Below are 17,500 nucleotides of genomic sequence, written 5' to 3' on the forward strand. Positions count from 1 at the left end.
ATTTTTTGAAGACGCAAGACGCAAAATTGGGAGACCAAGAGGAGTGAGATTTTTTTTCCTCAAATACATAGACACATTTTTAGACTAAATATCAAATTAAACTATAATAAAACACCGGAAATTTATTTTGGAATATGTAATAGGCAAAATTTGGAGACCAACCGGATTTAATTTTTCTCTCTAACACATAAACACATTTTTCGATTGAATATTATAACAAACAAAAATAAAACAATAAAACAACGGAAATTTATTTTGGAATATGTAATATGAATTTGGGGATGAAATTTTAAGATTGCACCAGTGTTGTAAATTATGTTAATGCTAACACGGAAACGTCCTTAGTTGTTAATTCATTGATTCAGACTCTCTCTCTCTCTCTCTCTCTCTGTCTGTCTGTCTGTCTGTCTGTCTCTCTCTCTCTCTCTCTCTCTCTCTCTCTCTCTCTCTCTCTCTCTCTGATATTGAATTTTAGCGTTTCTGTATCCAAGGATAAATAAGGGATACTATATGACTCGCGAAAAGAATGTCTTTCATTACTTGTAATATTGTTTTATTCACTTGACTATGTTTACAACTATTTTTTATCTACTTTAACGGGTTATAACGGCCCTTCACATAGTCACCTTTTAGTGTTTCTCTATTCAAGGATATTGAATAAAGAATGCTTTATGAATCATAAAAAGACTGTCTTTCATTCTTCGTTATATTATTTTATATATATGTCTATGTTTACAAGTATTTTCTATCTACTTAACGGGTTGTAACGACCCTGCACGTAGTCACCTTTTAGCGTTTCTCTGTTCAAGAATATTAAATAAGGAATGCCACATATGACTCACGAAAAGAATGCTTTTCATTCCTTGTAATATTGTTTTATCTACTTGTCTATGTTTATAAGTTTTTTTTATATATTCTAGCTCTTTGTAACGGCCCTCCCCATAGTCCCCTCAGCCCGTATTGTCGGCTCAGACCTCCCTCGTTCAGACCACTTGTTAGTAATTCAGGATACGAGGCAATGAAAAATAGCCTCCATTGTCAATGCCTAGTGACGTGATTTAGAGGATAAGTGATTTAAATCACTAAATAATAAGCTATTACAGCAGTTTAAATAGGCCCTGACAATATGAAGGATTTCTATATGAAGAATTGAGTAGGTTAGGGAGACATTTTTATGCGTTATTTTTCTGTTGCAAAATAAAATACATAAAAGAGGCTTGAAATTATGCGCGTTATTTTTATGTTGCAATATAAATTACTTAAAATAGGCTTCACATTATGCACGTTATTTTTCGGTTGCAAAATTAATCACATAAAAGAGGCTTGACATTATGTGCGTTATTTTTCTGTTGCAAAATAAATTACTTAAAATAGGCTTCATATTATGCGCGTTATTTTGCGGTTGCAAAATTAATCACATAAAAGAGGCTTGACATTATGCGTGTTATTTTTCTGTTGCAACATAAATTACTTGAAATAGGCTTGACATTATGCGCGTTATTTTTCTGTTGCAACATAAATTTCTTAAAATAGGCTTAACATTATGCGCGTTATTTTGAGGTAGATAAATTAATCACATAAAAGAGGCTTGACATTATGCGCGTTATTTTTCTGTTGCAAAATAAATTACTCAATTGAATCTTGACTTAATTTCTATTTTTCCTGATTTTAATTACGTTTTGGATATTCCATCATAGTAAGTATTACTTGAGCAACGTAATTACTCCTGAAAAAAAAAGAACTATGGAATAAAACACACCAATCTAAGCGCTGTAGAGAAATTGCTTTGTGCATTGGCCTCGAGCCTTACTCTGAGTCAATAAATAACCTTCTACCTCCTTATAACAGATCATGGTCTATTTGTTACATTTTATCCCTTTTACCCCCCAAGGTAAGGTTAAATTTCGAGCACATTTTGTTATATATATTTGTTTTAAATTGCTGTAACAGCCTTAATTTTTGTCATAGAGAGGTCAGGTTGGTCTCATTCTTTTGGAAAATGCCCGAAGTTTCTTATAAAGTTATCAAAAACATGCAAAAACATGTAAATAACAGTGTTTTGCAAGAACCTACCGGTACGTCCTTTGCGGGCGAAAGGGTTAAAAATGCCACTCACGAAAACATTCATTTAAATTTCATTAAATCTTCTTAGAGTAACTGAGCTTCTGAAGTGGCCATTCACTAAAATGTCACCAAAGAGAAAACGAGGGAATGCGAAAGCTATAAATTGTACCATTAATGAAAAGGGTTATGGGGGCTGATGTGGTAACGTCCCTGACTGGTGAACGCCAGACTGGGGTTCGAGTCCCACTCAAACTTGTTAGTTTCTTTGGTCGCTGCAACCTCACTATCCTTGTGAGCTAGGGATTGGGGGAATTTTTGGCCAATGTGGTAACGTCCCTGACTGGTGAACGCCAGACTAGGGTTCGAGTCCCGCTCAAACTTGTTAGTTTCTTTGGTCGCTGCAACCTCACTATCCTTGTGAGCTAGGGATTGGGGGAATTTTTGGCCAATGTGGTAACGTCCCTGACTGGTGAATGCCAGACTGGGGTTTGAGTCCCGCTCAAACTTGTTAGTTTATTTGGTCGCTGCAATCTCACTATCCTTGTGAGCTAAGGATTGGGGGGATTTTTGGCCAATGTGGTAACGTCCCTGACTGATGAACGCCAGACTGGGGTTCGAGTCCCGCTCAAACTTGTTAGCTTCTTTGGTCAGTCTCTATGGCATTGCTCTGCTTGGTAGGGCAGTGTCACTGTCCCTTGCATCTGCCATTCATGAGCGGCTTTTAGACCTCTAAATGTTTAAGGGAATCATCCATAAAAAGTGAAATATCGAATAATTCTAATGTATGTTAATTCTTGACGTCATAACATGCAGATTTCCATTCATATTAAGGGTCGTTACTCAACGTTTACCTCCAATTTTATGGAAGATCTAATATATATATATATATATATATATATATATATATATATATATATATATATATATATATATATATATATATTAAGCTCTACACTGTACACTCATATATACCTATATATACATAATGTATATACTGTGCACACGTATATACCTATATATATATATATATATATATATATATATATATATATATATATATATGTATATATATAAATGATATATGTATATAAATATATATATATATATATATATATATATATATATATATACACATATATGATATATGTATATATATGTATGTATATATATGTGTATATATATATATATATATATATATATATATATATATATATATATAAGATTATACATATACTGTATATACATATATACAAATATATATATATATATATATATATATATATATATATATATATATATATATATACATACATATACATACATACATACATACATACATATATAACTGATCATATGTACATATCATAAATTATTCATTATAAATAAATCATGTTTTGAAATTTTTGCCTACAATCTAGGCAGAACACATCTGTCAAACACACCTGTGAGTCTAAGGGTTTGTTGGATCTCCCCGTGACGATTTTGTGCAATGCAGGTGTACTCCCCGAAATGCGCTTCCTCGACCTTTTCGATGGTGAGAGTGTGCTTGTGGAATCCGTCTCGATCCTGCAGGAAGTCGTCGGCGGTCATCCTTTTGCCGTCCTTCATCCAGGTGACTGTTGGCGACGGCCGACCGTGGACAATGCAGATGAGGTTCGCTTTGCTGCCCTCTCCCGTATGTAGCATAGTCTGAAAGGATTTTGATAGTGACTCCTTTTGAGCATGAAGATTAGCTGCGTGGGAATTCGGGTTTTTTTTTTTTTTTTTTTTTTTTTTTTTTTTTTTTTTTTTTTTTTTTTTTTTTTTGAGCTTATATATTATCATTACAGCATTCTTCAACTATTCTATCTTATTTCTCTTCGTCTTCTTATTTTGGAGTTTTTATAGTCTATAGGCCTATATAATTTTTTTTTTTTTTGAGATTATATATTATCATTACAGCATTCTTCAACTATTCTATCTTATTTCTCTTCGCCTTGTTATTTTGAAGTTTTTATAGTTTATGTATAAAAAAATTGATTTAATGTTGTTATTCTTAAACTTCTCTCATAGTATAATACCTTATTTCCTTTCCTCACCGAGCTATTTTCCCTGTTGGAGCCTCTGAGCTTATATCTATACATACATTACAGCATTCTTCAACTATTTTATCTTATTTCTCTTCGTCTTCTTATTTTGAAGTTTTTATAGTTTATATATAAAAAAATTTGATTTAATGTTGTTATCCTTAAACTTCTCTCATAGTATAATACCTTATTTCCTTTCCTCACCGAGCTCTTTTCCCTGTTGGAGCCTCTGAGCTTATATCTATACATACAGCCTTCTTTTCTTGACTGGATCTGATGATGTCTATGTTCGGTTTCTTATTTTAGATTAAGAATCTTAGGCCCTAAACTTGTTTATATATGGAAATCCTATTACATACTTTTATTCTGATAAAATATTCTTAATATATAACTACACAATATCGTTATCCTATTATTGTTTTAAAATACTCTTAATATATAACTATATAACAATCGTTATCCTGTTCTTCTTTCCCAACGGTATCCTTACATTAAAGGGTCGGTTGCCTGATACGCCCTCAAATAGCATCAGGCATGGTTTGTAATTTGGCAAAGGATTTTTACGATCGCATGCCCTTGCAGCCACCAATCACTGTTATTTATATTGGGCCCTAACCTGACTTAACAGTCCAGCTGCACAAGGCAGCAGTTTCCACACTTATTGGCAGCGGGCCTAACCTTTTGCTAAAAAGCAAGACTATAAGGCGGCAGCTGTCCTTTTAGTCGATTTCTACGACTGCAAGGCAGCAGTTTCCACACTTATTGGCAGCAGGCCTAACCTTTTGCTAAAAAGCAAGACTATAAGGCAGCAGCTTGTCCTTTTAGTCGCTTTCTACGACTGCAGGGCAGCAGTTTCCACACTTATTAGCAGCGGGTCTAACCTTTTGCTAAAAAGCAAGACTATAAGGCAGCAGCTGTCCTTTTAGTCGCTTTCTACGACACTCAGGGTGTAAGGGCTAGTATTCCCATACCCCTACTTCAGGGCAATATCCTTTTCCTGTTAACTCCTGTTTAACTGTTTTAGGTTTCTTAATCCTTTCCTTCTAGACTTTGTCGAAGACCCTAAGAAGGCAAACTGGTACCTGACTTCTAAAAGTTCTATTAGCTAATCCCTGTGCTTGACGCCAAGCAGTTGAAATGGAAACAATAGATATGAAGATACAAATAGAAACGTATTTTTCTTGTAAAGTGTCCAGTGATCGACATATTGGATTATGCAAAAACTATTATAACAATGAAGATATGACTTGAAAACTTTAAATCAATCAATCAATCAATGAAGATATGTCGATTTTTGAGAATATTATAAATATATTAGATAAATTAAATGCATAATAGATGATTCTATTTCTTTATAACATTCAAACCCAAGACAACATCTCTTAATCCCAAGCAATGATCACCTCTTCAGTAACGATTTCTGGAGGATATTCGACTTCGATGGACATTTGGGTCGATGACGAAGGTCCCACTCCATTTGAGGCAGTACAAATGTAGGTTCCTTCGACGTGGCGGTCGACTTTTTCCAGTGTCAGGCTGAAGCCCTGGATAGGAGGGAAGTAGGATATTATTAAGGATATTGGTTAAATAATGTTTTATTGATAATTCATTAATTTTATACATAATTCAGCAAGATTAATAACATTTTATCATAAATATTAATTTATTTTCCTTTCTAAAACATGGATCGACATTCTTTTCATCGACTATTCAAAATGATAAAAATTAAAATAAAATTTGACTTTTTTGGAATTTTTTATTGGAGTAAATAACTAAAGTGCATAATCTAATAGAGAATAAAGGTTATACCGTGTAATTAGATAAAACCTAACACATGACTGTTATATAATGTAAGGTATGCAGATCTAGGCAACGTTATTAAAAGGTTTAAATTTGAATAAATTAAATATCTAAGTATATAGATGGCTTGATTTATTTGAGCTGCGATAATGATCATCGACGCTGAATATTATTAATCAATTAGTAAAAAAAAAAAAAAGAAAAAAAAAAAAAAATTAAAAACGAATTCATACCTCTTCTGACTGAGCTCCAGAGGGCAAGTGGCCTTTTTGTTTACTCCAGTTGATGGCTGCCTTCGGGTTGCCGTCTGCAGCGCATTCCAGAGTGACACTGGACCCCTTGGCCACATTTTGCACTGCAGGGCTTATCCGTTTTACCTGGAAGGATTTATTTCTATTATAGGATAGCTGGAGAAACTGGTTAAGTTTGTATAAGAGATATTATTATTATTATTATTATTATTATTACTATCCAAGCTACAACCCTAGTTGGAAAAGCAAGATGCTATAAGCCCAGGGGCTCCAACAGGAAAAAATAGCCCAGTGAGGAAAGGAAATAAGGAAATAAATAAATGAAGAGAACATATTAACAATAAATCATTCTAAAATAAGTAACAACGTCAAAATAGACATGTCATATATAAACTATTAACAACATCAAAAACAAATATGTCATAAATAAACTATAAAAAGACTCATGTCCGCCTGGTCAACAAAAAAGCATTTGATCCAACTTTGAACTTTTGAAGTTCTACTGATTCAACCACCCGATTAGGAAGATCATTCCACAACTTGGATCCCTCTCTCTGGTTACGGTTCACTTTCCCTCTGCCTACACATACACCGAATAGTCTGGCATATTCTTTACAGATTCTCTTCTGTCATACACCTGACAACACTGAGATTACCAAACAATTCTTCATACAAGGGGTTAACTACTGTACTATAATTGTTCAGTGGCTACTTTCCTCTTGATAAGGGTAGAAGAGATTCTTTAGCTATGGTAAGCAGCTCTTCTAGGAGAAGGACACTCCAAAATCAAACCATTGTTCTCTTATCTTGGATAATGCCATAGCCTCTGTACCATGGTCTTCAACTGTCTTGGGTTAGAGTTCTCTTGCTTGTGGGTACGCTCTGGCATACTATTCTATCTTATTTCTCTTCCTCTTATTTTGTAAAAGTTTTTCTAGTTTATATAGGATATATTTATTTTAATCTCGTTGCTCTTCTTAAAATATTTTATTTTTCTTTGTTTCCTTTCCTCACTGAGCTATTTTCCCTGTTGGAGCCCCTGGGCTTATAGCATCCTGCTTTTCCAACTATGGTTGTAGCTTAGCAAGTAATAATAATAATAATAATAATAATAATAATAATAATAATAATATTAACAATGAAAGGTTAATCTGAAGACATACCAATGGCCCCCTCAAAAATGTGATTGTATGTGATGAATTTTTACAGACATTTTGACACATTATGATACAGCACAGTCTCTATTCGTAGATAGACTCTTCTGTCTTAACTTGAATATCTTGATAGTAATACGGCTTAGTGGAATAACAATGTATATTGCAAAAAAAAAAAAAAAAGTACGAAAACAAGCTAGTACATATATCGAAAAATAATTCCGCAGTTGAAAATCATTTTCTTAAATGCTAGTGACTGAAGATGAAATGATAAAATTCTCACTTCAAGCATAAAGACAAGACTAACAACATTATTTTCTAATTCTAAAAGCGGGTGATTAAAGATGGAATAATAAAATAGTCATTTCAAGTACAAAGACAAGTTGAATAGGATTATTTGTTTATTCTAAAAGCGGTCAATTAAAGAGGTAATAATAAAATTTTAATTTCAAGTACAAGGACATTATTTTCTTGTTCTAAATGCTGGCAATTAAAGATAGAAAAATAAAATTCTCATTTCAAGTACAAAGACATTATTTTCTGATTCTAAATACGGTCTTTTAAAGGTGGTATAATAGAATTCTCATTTCAAGTACAAAGACATTATTTTCTGATTCTAAATACGGTCTTTTAAAGGTGGTATAATAAAATTCTCATTTCAAGTACAAAGACATTATTTTCTGATTCTAAATACGGTCTTTTAAAGGTGGTATAATAAAATTCTCATTTCAAGTACAAAGACATTATTTTCTGATTCTAAATACGGTCTTTTAAAGGTGGTATAATAAAATTATCATTTCAAGTACAGACATTATTTTCTGATTCTAAATACGGTCTTTTAAAGGTGGTATAATAAAATTCTCATTTCAAGTACAAAGACATTATTTTCTGATTCTAAATACGGTCTTTTAAAGGTGGTATAATAAAATTCTCATTTCAAGTACAAAGACATTATTTTCTGATTCTAAATACGGTCTTTTAAAGGTGGTATAATAAAATTATCATTTCAAGTACAGACATTATTTTCTGATTCTAAATACGGTCTTTTAAAGGTGGTATAATAAAATTCTCAACATTATTTTCTAATTCTAAAAGCGGGCGTTAAAGATGGAATACTAAAATTCTCATTTCAAGTACAAAAGCAAATTGAACATTATTAGAATAACATCATTCAGATGACCCATCTCTCCCCGGGAGCTATGACTTCTAATAAGAGCACCCGCCCGGAGATAAGCTCCCGGCAATCTGAACCAACCGACCGACCATCTCCCGCGTGCGGCCTTGAGGTCAAAGGTCAAAACAGGTCACAGGGATGACTCACCGTCGCTGGGTATTGAACGTTGAGCGTGTGCAAGACCTGGATGGCCGGGCCTCTTTCCCTTTCGATTCTGCATTCGTATTTCCCTGCATGGCGCCTCTTCACTCCACTTAGCACGAAGGAGTTTCCGATCTTGGTGAACTTGTCTTTTTCTTTCAGCTGTTTGGAAGAAATGGATATGTTAAGTTTCATTCCAGTTTTTTATTTCTTTGCTGTTTGGGAGATGTGAATAAGTAAAGTTTTATTCCAGTTTTTTTGTTTCTCAGTTGTTAGGAAGAAATAAATAGATAAAGTTTTATTCCAGTTTTTATTTCTTTGCTGTTTGGGAGATGTGAATAAGTAAAGTTTTATTCCAGTTTTTTATTTCTCAGTTGTTAGGAAGAAATAAATAAATAAAGTTTTATTCCAGTTTTTATTTCTTTGCTGTTTGGGAGATGTGAATAAGTAAAGTTTTATTCCAGTTTTTTTTCTCGGTTGTTTGGAAGAAATAAATACTTAAACTTTTATTCCAGTTTTTCTTTATTTTTCTCAGCTGTTTGGAATAAATAAATGAATAAATAAAGTTTTATTCCAGTTTTTATTTCTTTGCTGTTTTTGAGAAATAAGTAAAGTTTTATTCCAGTTTTTTTTTCTCTCGGCTGTTTGGAAGAAATAAATACTTAAACTTTTATTCCAGTTTTTCTTTTTTTTCTCAGCTGTTTGGAATAAATAAATGAATAAATAAAGTTTTATTCCAGTGATTTCTCTCAGATGTTTGGGAGAGATAAATAAATTTTTTTTCCACTTTTTCTCTCAGCTGTTTAGAAGAAACAAGTAAATAATGTTTTATTCCAGTTTTTTTTTCTCTCTCAGATGTTTAAAAGAAATGAATATGTAAAGTTTTATTCCAGTTTTGATTAATCTCAGCTGTTTAGAAGAAACAAGTAAATAAAGTTTTATTCCAGTTTTTTTTTCTCTCAGATATTTAAAAGAAATAAATAAGTAAATTTTTATTTCAGTCTTTTTTTTTTTTTTTTTTTTTTTTTTTTTTTTTTTTTTTTTTTTTTTTTTTTTTTTTTTTTTTTTACTCAGATGTTTCAGAACATAATTATTGGAGGGAATCATAACTCAAAAACGAAAGTCGTTACTTCAAAACTAGATCTATTTACTATTTTTTTTTTCTTGGGAGGTACTGAAATTTTATGCTGTTGGTTAATGTGTCTGTGTTATTTTATCCATCTACAAAAAAATAAATTCTCACTCGATTGTATCAGCAAATATATTAACTCGATTGTTTCAGCAAATATATTAACTCTCGATTGTTTCAGCAAATATATTAACTCGATTGTTTCAGTAAATATATCAACTCTCGATTGTTTCAGCAAATATATCAACTCTCGATTGTTTCAGCAAATATATTAACTCTCGATTGTTTCAGCAAATATATTAACTCTCGATTGTTTCAGCAAATATATTAACTCGATTGTTTCAGCAAATATATTAACTCGATTGTTTCAGCAAATATATTAACTTGACTGTTTCAGTAAATATATCAACTCTCGATTGTTTCAGCAAATATATTAACTCTCGATTGTTTCAGCAAATGTTTTAACTCTCGATTGTTTCAGCAAATATATTACCTCTATTGATTCAGTAAATATATCAACTCTCGATTGTTTCAGTAAATATATCAACTTTCGATTGTTTCAGTAAATATATTAACTCTCGATTGTTTCAGCAAATATATTACCTCTATTGATTCAGTAAATATATCAACTCTCGATTGTTTCAGTAAATATATCAACTTTCGATTGTTTCAGTAAATATATCAACTCTCGATTGTTTCAGCAAATATATTAACTCGATTGTTTCAGCAAATATTTTAACTCTCGATTGTTTCAGCAAATATATTAACTTGATTGTTTCAGCAAATATTTTAACTCTCGATTGTTTCAGCAAATATATTAACTCGATTGTTTCAGTAAATATATCAACTCTCGATTGTTTCAGCAAATATATTAACTCGATTGTTTCAGCAAATATTTTAACTCTCGATTGTTTCAGCAAATATATTAACTTGATTGTTTCAGTAAATATATCAACTCTCGATTGTTTCAGTAAATATAACTCGATTGTTTCAGCAAATATATTAACTCGATTGTTTCAGTAAATATATCAACTCTCGATTGTTTCGGCAAATATATTAACTTGATTGATTCAGCAAATATATTAATTATCGATTGTTTCATCAAATGTATTAACTGGATTGTTTCAGCAAATATATTAACTCTCGCTTGTTTCAGCAAATATTATTAACTCGATTGTTTCAGCAAATATATTAACTTGATTGTTTCAGTAAATATATCAACTCTCGATTGTTTCAGCAAATATTATTAACTCGATTGTTTCAGCAAATATATTAACTCTCGCTTGTTTCAGCAAATATTATTAACTCGATTGTTTCAGCAAATATATTAACTTGATTGTTTCAGTAAATATATCAACTCTCGATTGTTTCAGCAAATATATTAACTCTCGTTTGTTTCAGCAAATATATTACCTATTGTTTCAGCAAAGATATTAACTCAATTGTTTCAGCAAATATATTAACTCTCGTTTGTTTCAGCAACGATATTAACTCGATTGTTTCAGCAAATATATTAACTCTCGATTGTTTCAGCAAATATATTAACTATTGTTTCAGCAAAGATATTAACTCGATTGTTTCAGCAAATATATTAACTTGATTGTTTCAGCAAATATATTACCTCTCTCTTGTTTCAGCAAATAAATTAACTCTTGATTGTTTCAGCAAATACATTAACTCTCGATTGTTTCAGTAAATATATTAACTCGATTGTTTCAGTAAATATATTAACTCGATTGTTTCATCAAATATATTAACTCTCGATTGTTTCATCAAATATATTAACTCTCGCTTGTTTCAGCAAATAAATTAACTCTCGATTGTTTCAGCAAATACATTAACTCGATTGTTTCAGTAAATATATTAACTCGATTGTTTCAGTAAATATATTAACTCGATTGTTTCAGCAAATAAATTAACTCTTGATTGTTTCAGCAAATATATTAACTCGATTGTTTCAGTAAATATATCAACTCTCGATTGTTTCAGCAAATATATTAACTCGATAGTTTCAGCAAATATATTAACTCAATTGTTTTAGTAAATATATTAACTCTCGCTTGTTTCATCAAATATATTAACTCTCGCTTGTTTCAGCAAATATATTAACTCAATTGTTTTAGTAAATATATTAACTCTCGCTTGTTTCAGCAAATTTACTAACAAGTTATAGAAAATAGCATAATCTTCCTGGCAGTCTGCCAAATAGACGTTGAAAGCGTAACGTTTAGATATTATGATAACGATGTAATATATTTCATTTTCGACACGTAAGAGCACAACACATTTTTATTTATTTATCTCAGATTGCAACGGAAAGCGAAGTCAAGACCGGAATATTGTCCCTTACAAGACTAAAGCTATTTAATCATTTAAGTTTCCGTTGAGATAAAATGATAAATGATATCAGATTTCCATCATGATTTTACAGATTTAACATACACAGGACTTTGACATTTTAAAACAGTTACTCCTTGATGATTACCTACTGGAGCTTATGAATTATATTTTGCGAAATGTGTCAGGGAAATCATAATTTCATAATCACGTCTAGATTTCAATGTCTTCGAAAGAAAATATATTTTAATTCCGTACGTGAATTCTCCGTGTGAATTATAGAAATGTGAAATTATTTTACGGAGAAAGTTTGTATATTTCGAATCCTCAATTCTCAATCTCCCCCCCCAAAAAAAAAAAGAATTAGGGTCATTGATATAATGCAAATATTTTGATAAAATCCAAACGTATCTCTTAATTAAAAACTATTAATTTATCTACTTTTAAATTCTTTGTATTATATAATTACTTTTTTTTTTTTTTTTTTTTTTTTTTCCAAAAGCACTACCTCCTCCTCCTCAATGTCATCGACGTCGCCGTTGTCATTATTGTCGCACTGTTGTCCTTGTCGTTATTATCACTATCAAAATTACCATCATTATTATCATTCTATGTACACTCCCTCTATAGATCTATATACATTCTCTGCGTAGGCCTTTGTACAGCTCCCTGTGTAGTTCTATGTACAGCCCCTTTTGTAGATCTATGTACAGCCCCCTTTGTAGATCTATGTACAGCCCCCTTTGTAGATCTATGTACAGCCCCCTGTGTAGATCTATGTACAGTCCCCTTTGTAGATCTATGCACAGCCCCCTGTGTGGATCTATGTACAGCCCCCTGTGTAGATCTATGTACAGCCCCCTGTGTAGATCTATGTACAGCCTCTTGTGTAGATCTATGTACAGCCCCTTGTGTAGATCTATATACATCCCCCTGTGTAGATCTATGTACAGCCCCTTTTGTAGATCTATGCACAGCCCCCTGTGTAGATCTATGTATAGCCCCTTGTGTAGATCTATGTACAGCCTCCTGTGGAGATCTATGTACAGTCCTTTGTGTAGATATATGTACAGCCCCCTGTGTAGATCTATGTACAGTCCTTTGTGTAGATCTATTTACAACCCCCTGTGTAGATCTATGTACAGCCCCCTTTGTAGATCTTTGCACAGGCCCCTGTGTAGATCTATGTACAGCCCCATGTGTAGATCTATGTACAGCCCCTTTTGTAGATCTATGTAAAGCCCCTTTTATAGATCTATGTACAGCCCCCTGTGGAGATCTATGTACAGTCCTTTGTGTAGATCTATTTATAACCCCCTGTGTAGATCTATGTACATCCCCCTGTGTAGATCTATGTACAGCCCCCTTTGTAGATCTATTTACAACCCCCTGTGTAGATCTATGTACAGCCCCCTTTGTAGATCTATGTACAGCCCCTGGGTAGATCTATGTACAGCCCCCTGTGTAGATCTATGTACAGCCCCCTTTGTAGATCTATGTACAGCCCCCTGTGTAGATCTATGTACAGCTTCCTGTGTAGATCTATGTACAGCCCCTTGTGTAGATCTATGAACAGCCCCCTGTGTAGATCTATGTATAGCCCCTTGGTAGATTTATGTACAGCCCCCTGTGTAGATCTATGTACAGCTTCCTGTGTAGATCTATGTCCAGCCCCCGTGTAGATCTATGTACAGCCCCCTGTGTAGATCTATGCACAGCCCCCTGTGTAGATCTATGTACAGCCCCCTTTGTAGATCTATGTACAGCTTCCTGTGTAGATCTATGCGCAGCCCCTTGTGTAGATCTATGTACAGCCCCATGTGTAGATCTATGTACAGCCCCGTGTGTAGATCTATGTAAAGCCCCTTTTGTAGATCTATGTACAGTCCTTTGTGTAGATCTATGTACAACCCCCTGTGTAGATCTATGTACAGCCCCCTGTGTAGATCTATGTACACCCCTTGTGTAGATCTATGTCCAGCCCCCGTGTAGATCTATGTACAGCCCCCTGTGTAGATATATGTACAACCCCTTGTGTCGATCTATGTACACTATACTATCACTCGTTATTATTTTATTGTATATCAATAAGAAGATAGAATTTTTATTCTACAGACAGCCTACGCTGATTTAATTCTTGTATAATCACTACAGGAACTTGCAATTCATACGGAATTTAAAAAAGGACTATAAGAATAGATTAACTATAATTACAATTTGAGAATTTATATTATAGGTAAGACGAAAGCGAAGCATGTCCTATTCTTATTTTTGTATATATATTTTTTTTTTGCTTTTTATTTATTCAAAGTCCTATTTTCATATAATTTTTCGTAATACATAAATAGTTTTGTCATGTGTCTTGTTCAAAGATTTATTATTTTGAATTTTCATATATCGTGTTTACTTCCAACTGTGAAAATTGCATGCTCGAATACCGATGTGAAGTTGAAAATACTTAGTAACAACGATACTAATTACAGCTGTTGTATTTTATTACATATTATTAGGTATATTAAAATAAATTATATAAAAGAAGTTACGATAAACAGCAACGACATTTCTCCCAGAACAATTCTAAAAAAAAAAAAAAAAAATATATATTAACAAAAGACAACGTTACAAAATTTTAGTTCCCCTCTTTTCGGAATATAACGTCCACGAAAATATGCGAATTTATTCTTTACGCAGATCTGGGATGTATTAAATAAGAATATGAGAAACGCGATAAAAGGAATAGGAAGAGGAAAGAGGAATGCTAAGTAAGCAGGAAATAAAAACGGAGGAGTAAAAAAGATGTAAGAAGAGGCTTGAAAAGCGTTAACAGGCAAAGGAGGAATAGACATGTATGATAAATTACTGATAGGCTAATCCCCTTGAAAATAAGAAATAGGTAAAATAAGAAAGGAAATTGCGGGAGATATTTGAAGATATGTAAAATAGGAGGGATTATTTTTTAAGCATTTCCTAAAATGTAGAAATAAGAAATAGTAGATAAATAGACTACAAAAATGAATGAATACATATAGAGGTGCACTCAGTAGAGCGCAGACCTCTGCCACGGCAGCTTATTTCTCGACCTTTTGCTCGACCGTGACCTTGACCTTTGGCATTAACCTTCCAAAATTTGACAATTTCCAGCTTTTCACATAACAGTTAATCCCTGTAAGTTTCATTACTCTACGATTAAAATTGTAGCCAGGAAGCTGTTCACAGACAAACACATACACACAAACAGGTGGTAAAACGTAACCTCCTTCCAACTTCGTTGGCGCAGGTAATAAATAAACTAGTAAATAAGCATACGCAACAATAAATAAACAATTAAACTACATTGATTTACTTTGTTGGCGGAGGGAATAAATAAACTAGTAGATAAGCGAACGAAGTAATAAATAAACAATTAAACTACATTACTTTAATAGTTCCTTATATAAGTCCTTGAATCAAACTCATCCTTAGCATTGTTTACTGACATCACGAACATCTGGCATCAACTTTTTTATCATTGAACATTCCACTTGTCATTTATAGCCACCAGTAATAAAACCAATTCAACAACGAATTACCATTAATTAACAGTTCCTTGCAAACTTATCGAAACGATATGTAAATTCTATTAACCCTCCGTTGGCATACAGCGAAGGACAGGCTTTGGCCATGAAATGGTCCTTGGCGTACATGCGGGATAGTAGTTTCTTAACCCCAGTTTAATTCTTCGCTTTCTTCCCCAGCCTTGTATCGGGTTGCATAACCCGATCCTACTACTAAGGATGACTTCGTTGCTGGGGGTGAGGGGTGGGGGGTGGGGGGGGGGGCGGACTCTGCGCCATGTGCTTGGTTTGATTGTCGTTATGTATATATATGTATGTATGTATGTATATATGTATACATATATATATATATATATATATATATATATATAAATATACACATATTTATGTATATATATACATATATATATATTTATATATATATATATATATATATATATATATATATATATACTGTATATATATATATATATATATATATATATATATATAATATACATATGTATATATATACACATACATATATACTTTATATATATATATATATATATATATATATATATATATATATATATATATATATATATATACACATTTCTTTCCGGTCACGTTAAGCTCACCACGTCCCTCGGGTAGGGATGGGGAATAGTCATACCCTGGGGAATTTAGGGTTAGCATGCCCGTCCTTCGGGTAGGGAGAAAGGGAATAGTCATACCTTGGTGAGATGGGGGTGCGTGTGTTATGTGTGTGCATGTCTAAATGATTAACCGTCATATTTGACGAGTGCTGATATATGTAGTGCGGGTTCCCCTTTTATTAGATAATATTTTTATGACGTAAGCAAACGTAATCCCTTCTAATTTATTTGATATCTTGAGGGTGAGTTGTTACTAAGATAAAAAAAAAAGTAAGCAAAAAAACTCCCATTCTAACCGGCTTCAATGTAACTATAATTTACCTTGATTATCCCGAATTAATATAAAATTAAGTATTCAATTCCTTCGTTTACTCTTATTTTGATATTAGTAAGAACGTCGTTTTTCTGATTTTCTTTAATATACTTCAATGTAAGATTTTCCATGTAAGACATTGAGATTCTCATACGAAAACATAGCATACAATGCTTTAAAAACGATAAAGCTAAGCGGCCTGCTTTACATTATATGTGAGAAAGATAGTTGAGTACCAACCGTGTGTCACACAATTGTACATAATTCCTTTTGTATATATTATGCTTGCATCTTCGCTCTTCCCTCGCACTAAAACGAACTTGAAAATTCATGCCTCCGGTTTTCCTCTGTAACATTGTCTGTCTTGTGAACATGTTATGTCCTGTTGCCTTGAGGTTTTGTATATAAAGGAGAGTGTTCTATAATAATATAACTCAGTTGACTGCATCCTGCCTTTGAGTTCACAACCATCTCTCGGCCCGTCACAGTTGATTAAAAAGTTGAAATTATCTCACGGATCCTTCGACAACTATTGTTTACGCGATAGTTGCTCTTTCGAGACCAAAATAGAAAAGAGAAACGAACTAAACTCGCTAAATATAATAATATTTCCCTTGTTGTCGCTGGAGAAAATTTCTTTATATTGAATAATGTACACAAGACACGAATGGCTTGATAGACTTACAACACGAGATTCAAGCTCTTTCCAAAAAAAAAAAAAAAAAAAAAAAAAAAAAAAAAAAAAAAAAAAAAAAAAAAACACGAGGAGTCGGATATCCTTAATATCCTTATTGTTAAAAAAAGGATCATTAATAAGCAAAATTATATATAATAAATAAACATCGTGACAGACATAATAGTGATCATTATGATAATTAC

General features: G+C 32.6%; 1 protein-coding gene across 2 annotated transcripts in view; it reads right to left on the reverse strand.

The window, feature by feature from the left end:
• LOC137634682 (protein amalgam-like) overlaps positions 1–17,500 on the reverse strand; it is a 202,474-nt gene that overhangs the window by 15,193 nt on the left and 169,781 nt on the right. For both annotated transcript variants that reach the window (XM_068367163.1, XM_068367162.1), the window contains exons 4-7: positions 8,657–8,812; positions 6,164–6,307; positions 5,534–5,674; positions 3,507–3,753 (exon numbers count right to left, since the gene is read on the reverse strand). In XM_068367163.1, coding sequence (XP_068223264.1) covers positions 3,507–3,753; positions 5,534–5,674; positions 6,164–6,307; positions 8,657–8,812 — 688 coding nt within the window. The remainder of the gene's footprint in view (positions 1–3,506; positions 3,754–5,533; positions 5,675–6,163; positions 6,308–8,656; positions 8,813–17,500) is intronic.

This window comes from Palaemon carinicauda, chromosome 45 (genome assembly GCF_036898095.1).
Source record: "Palaemon carinicauda isolate YSFRI2023 chromosome 45, ASM3689809v2, whole genome shotgun sequence".
Classification (NCBI taxonomy): Eukaryota; Metazoa; Arthropoda; class Malacostraca; order Decapoda; family Palaemonidae; genus Palaemon; species Palaemon carinicauda.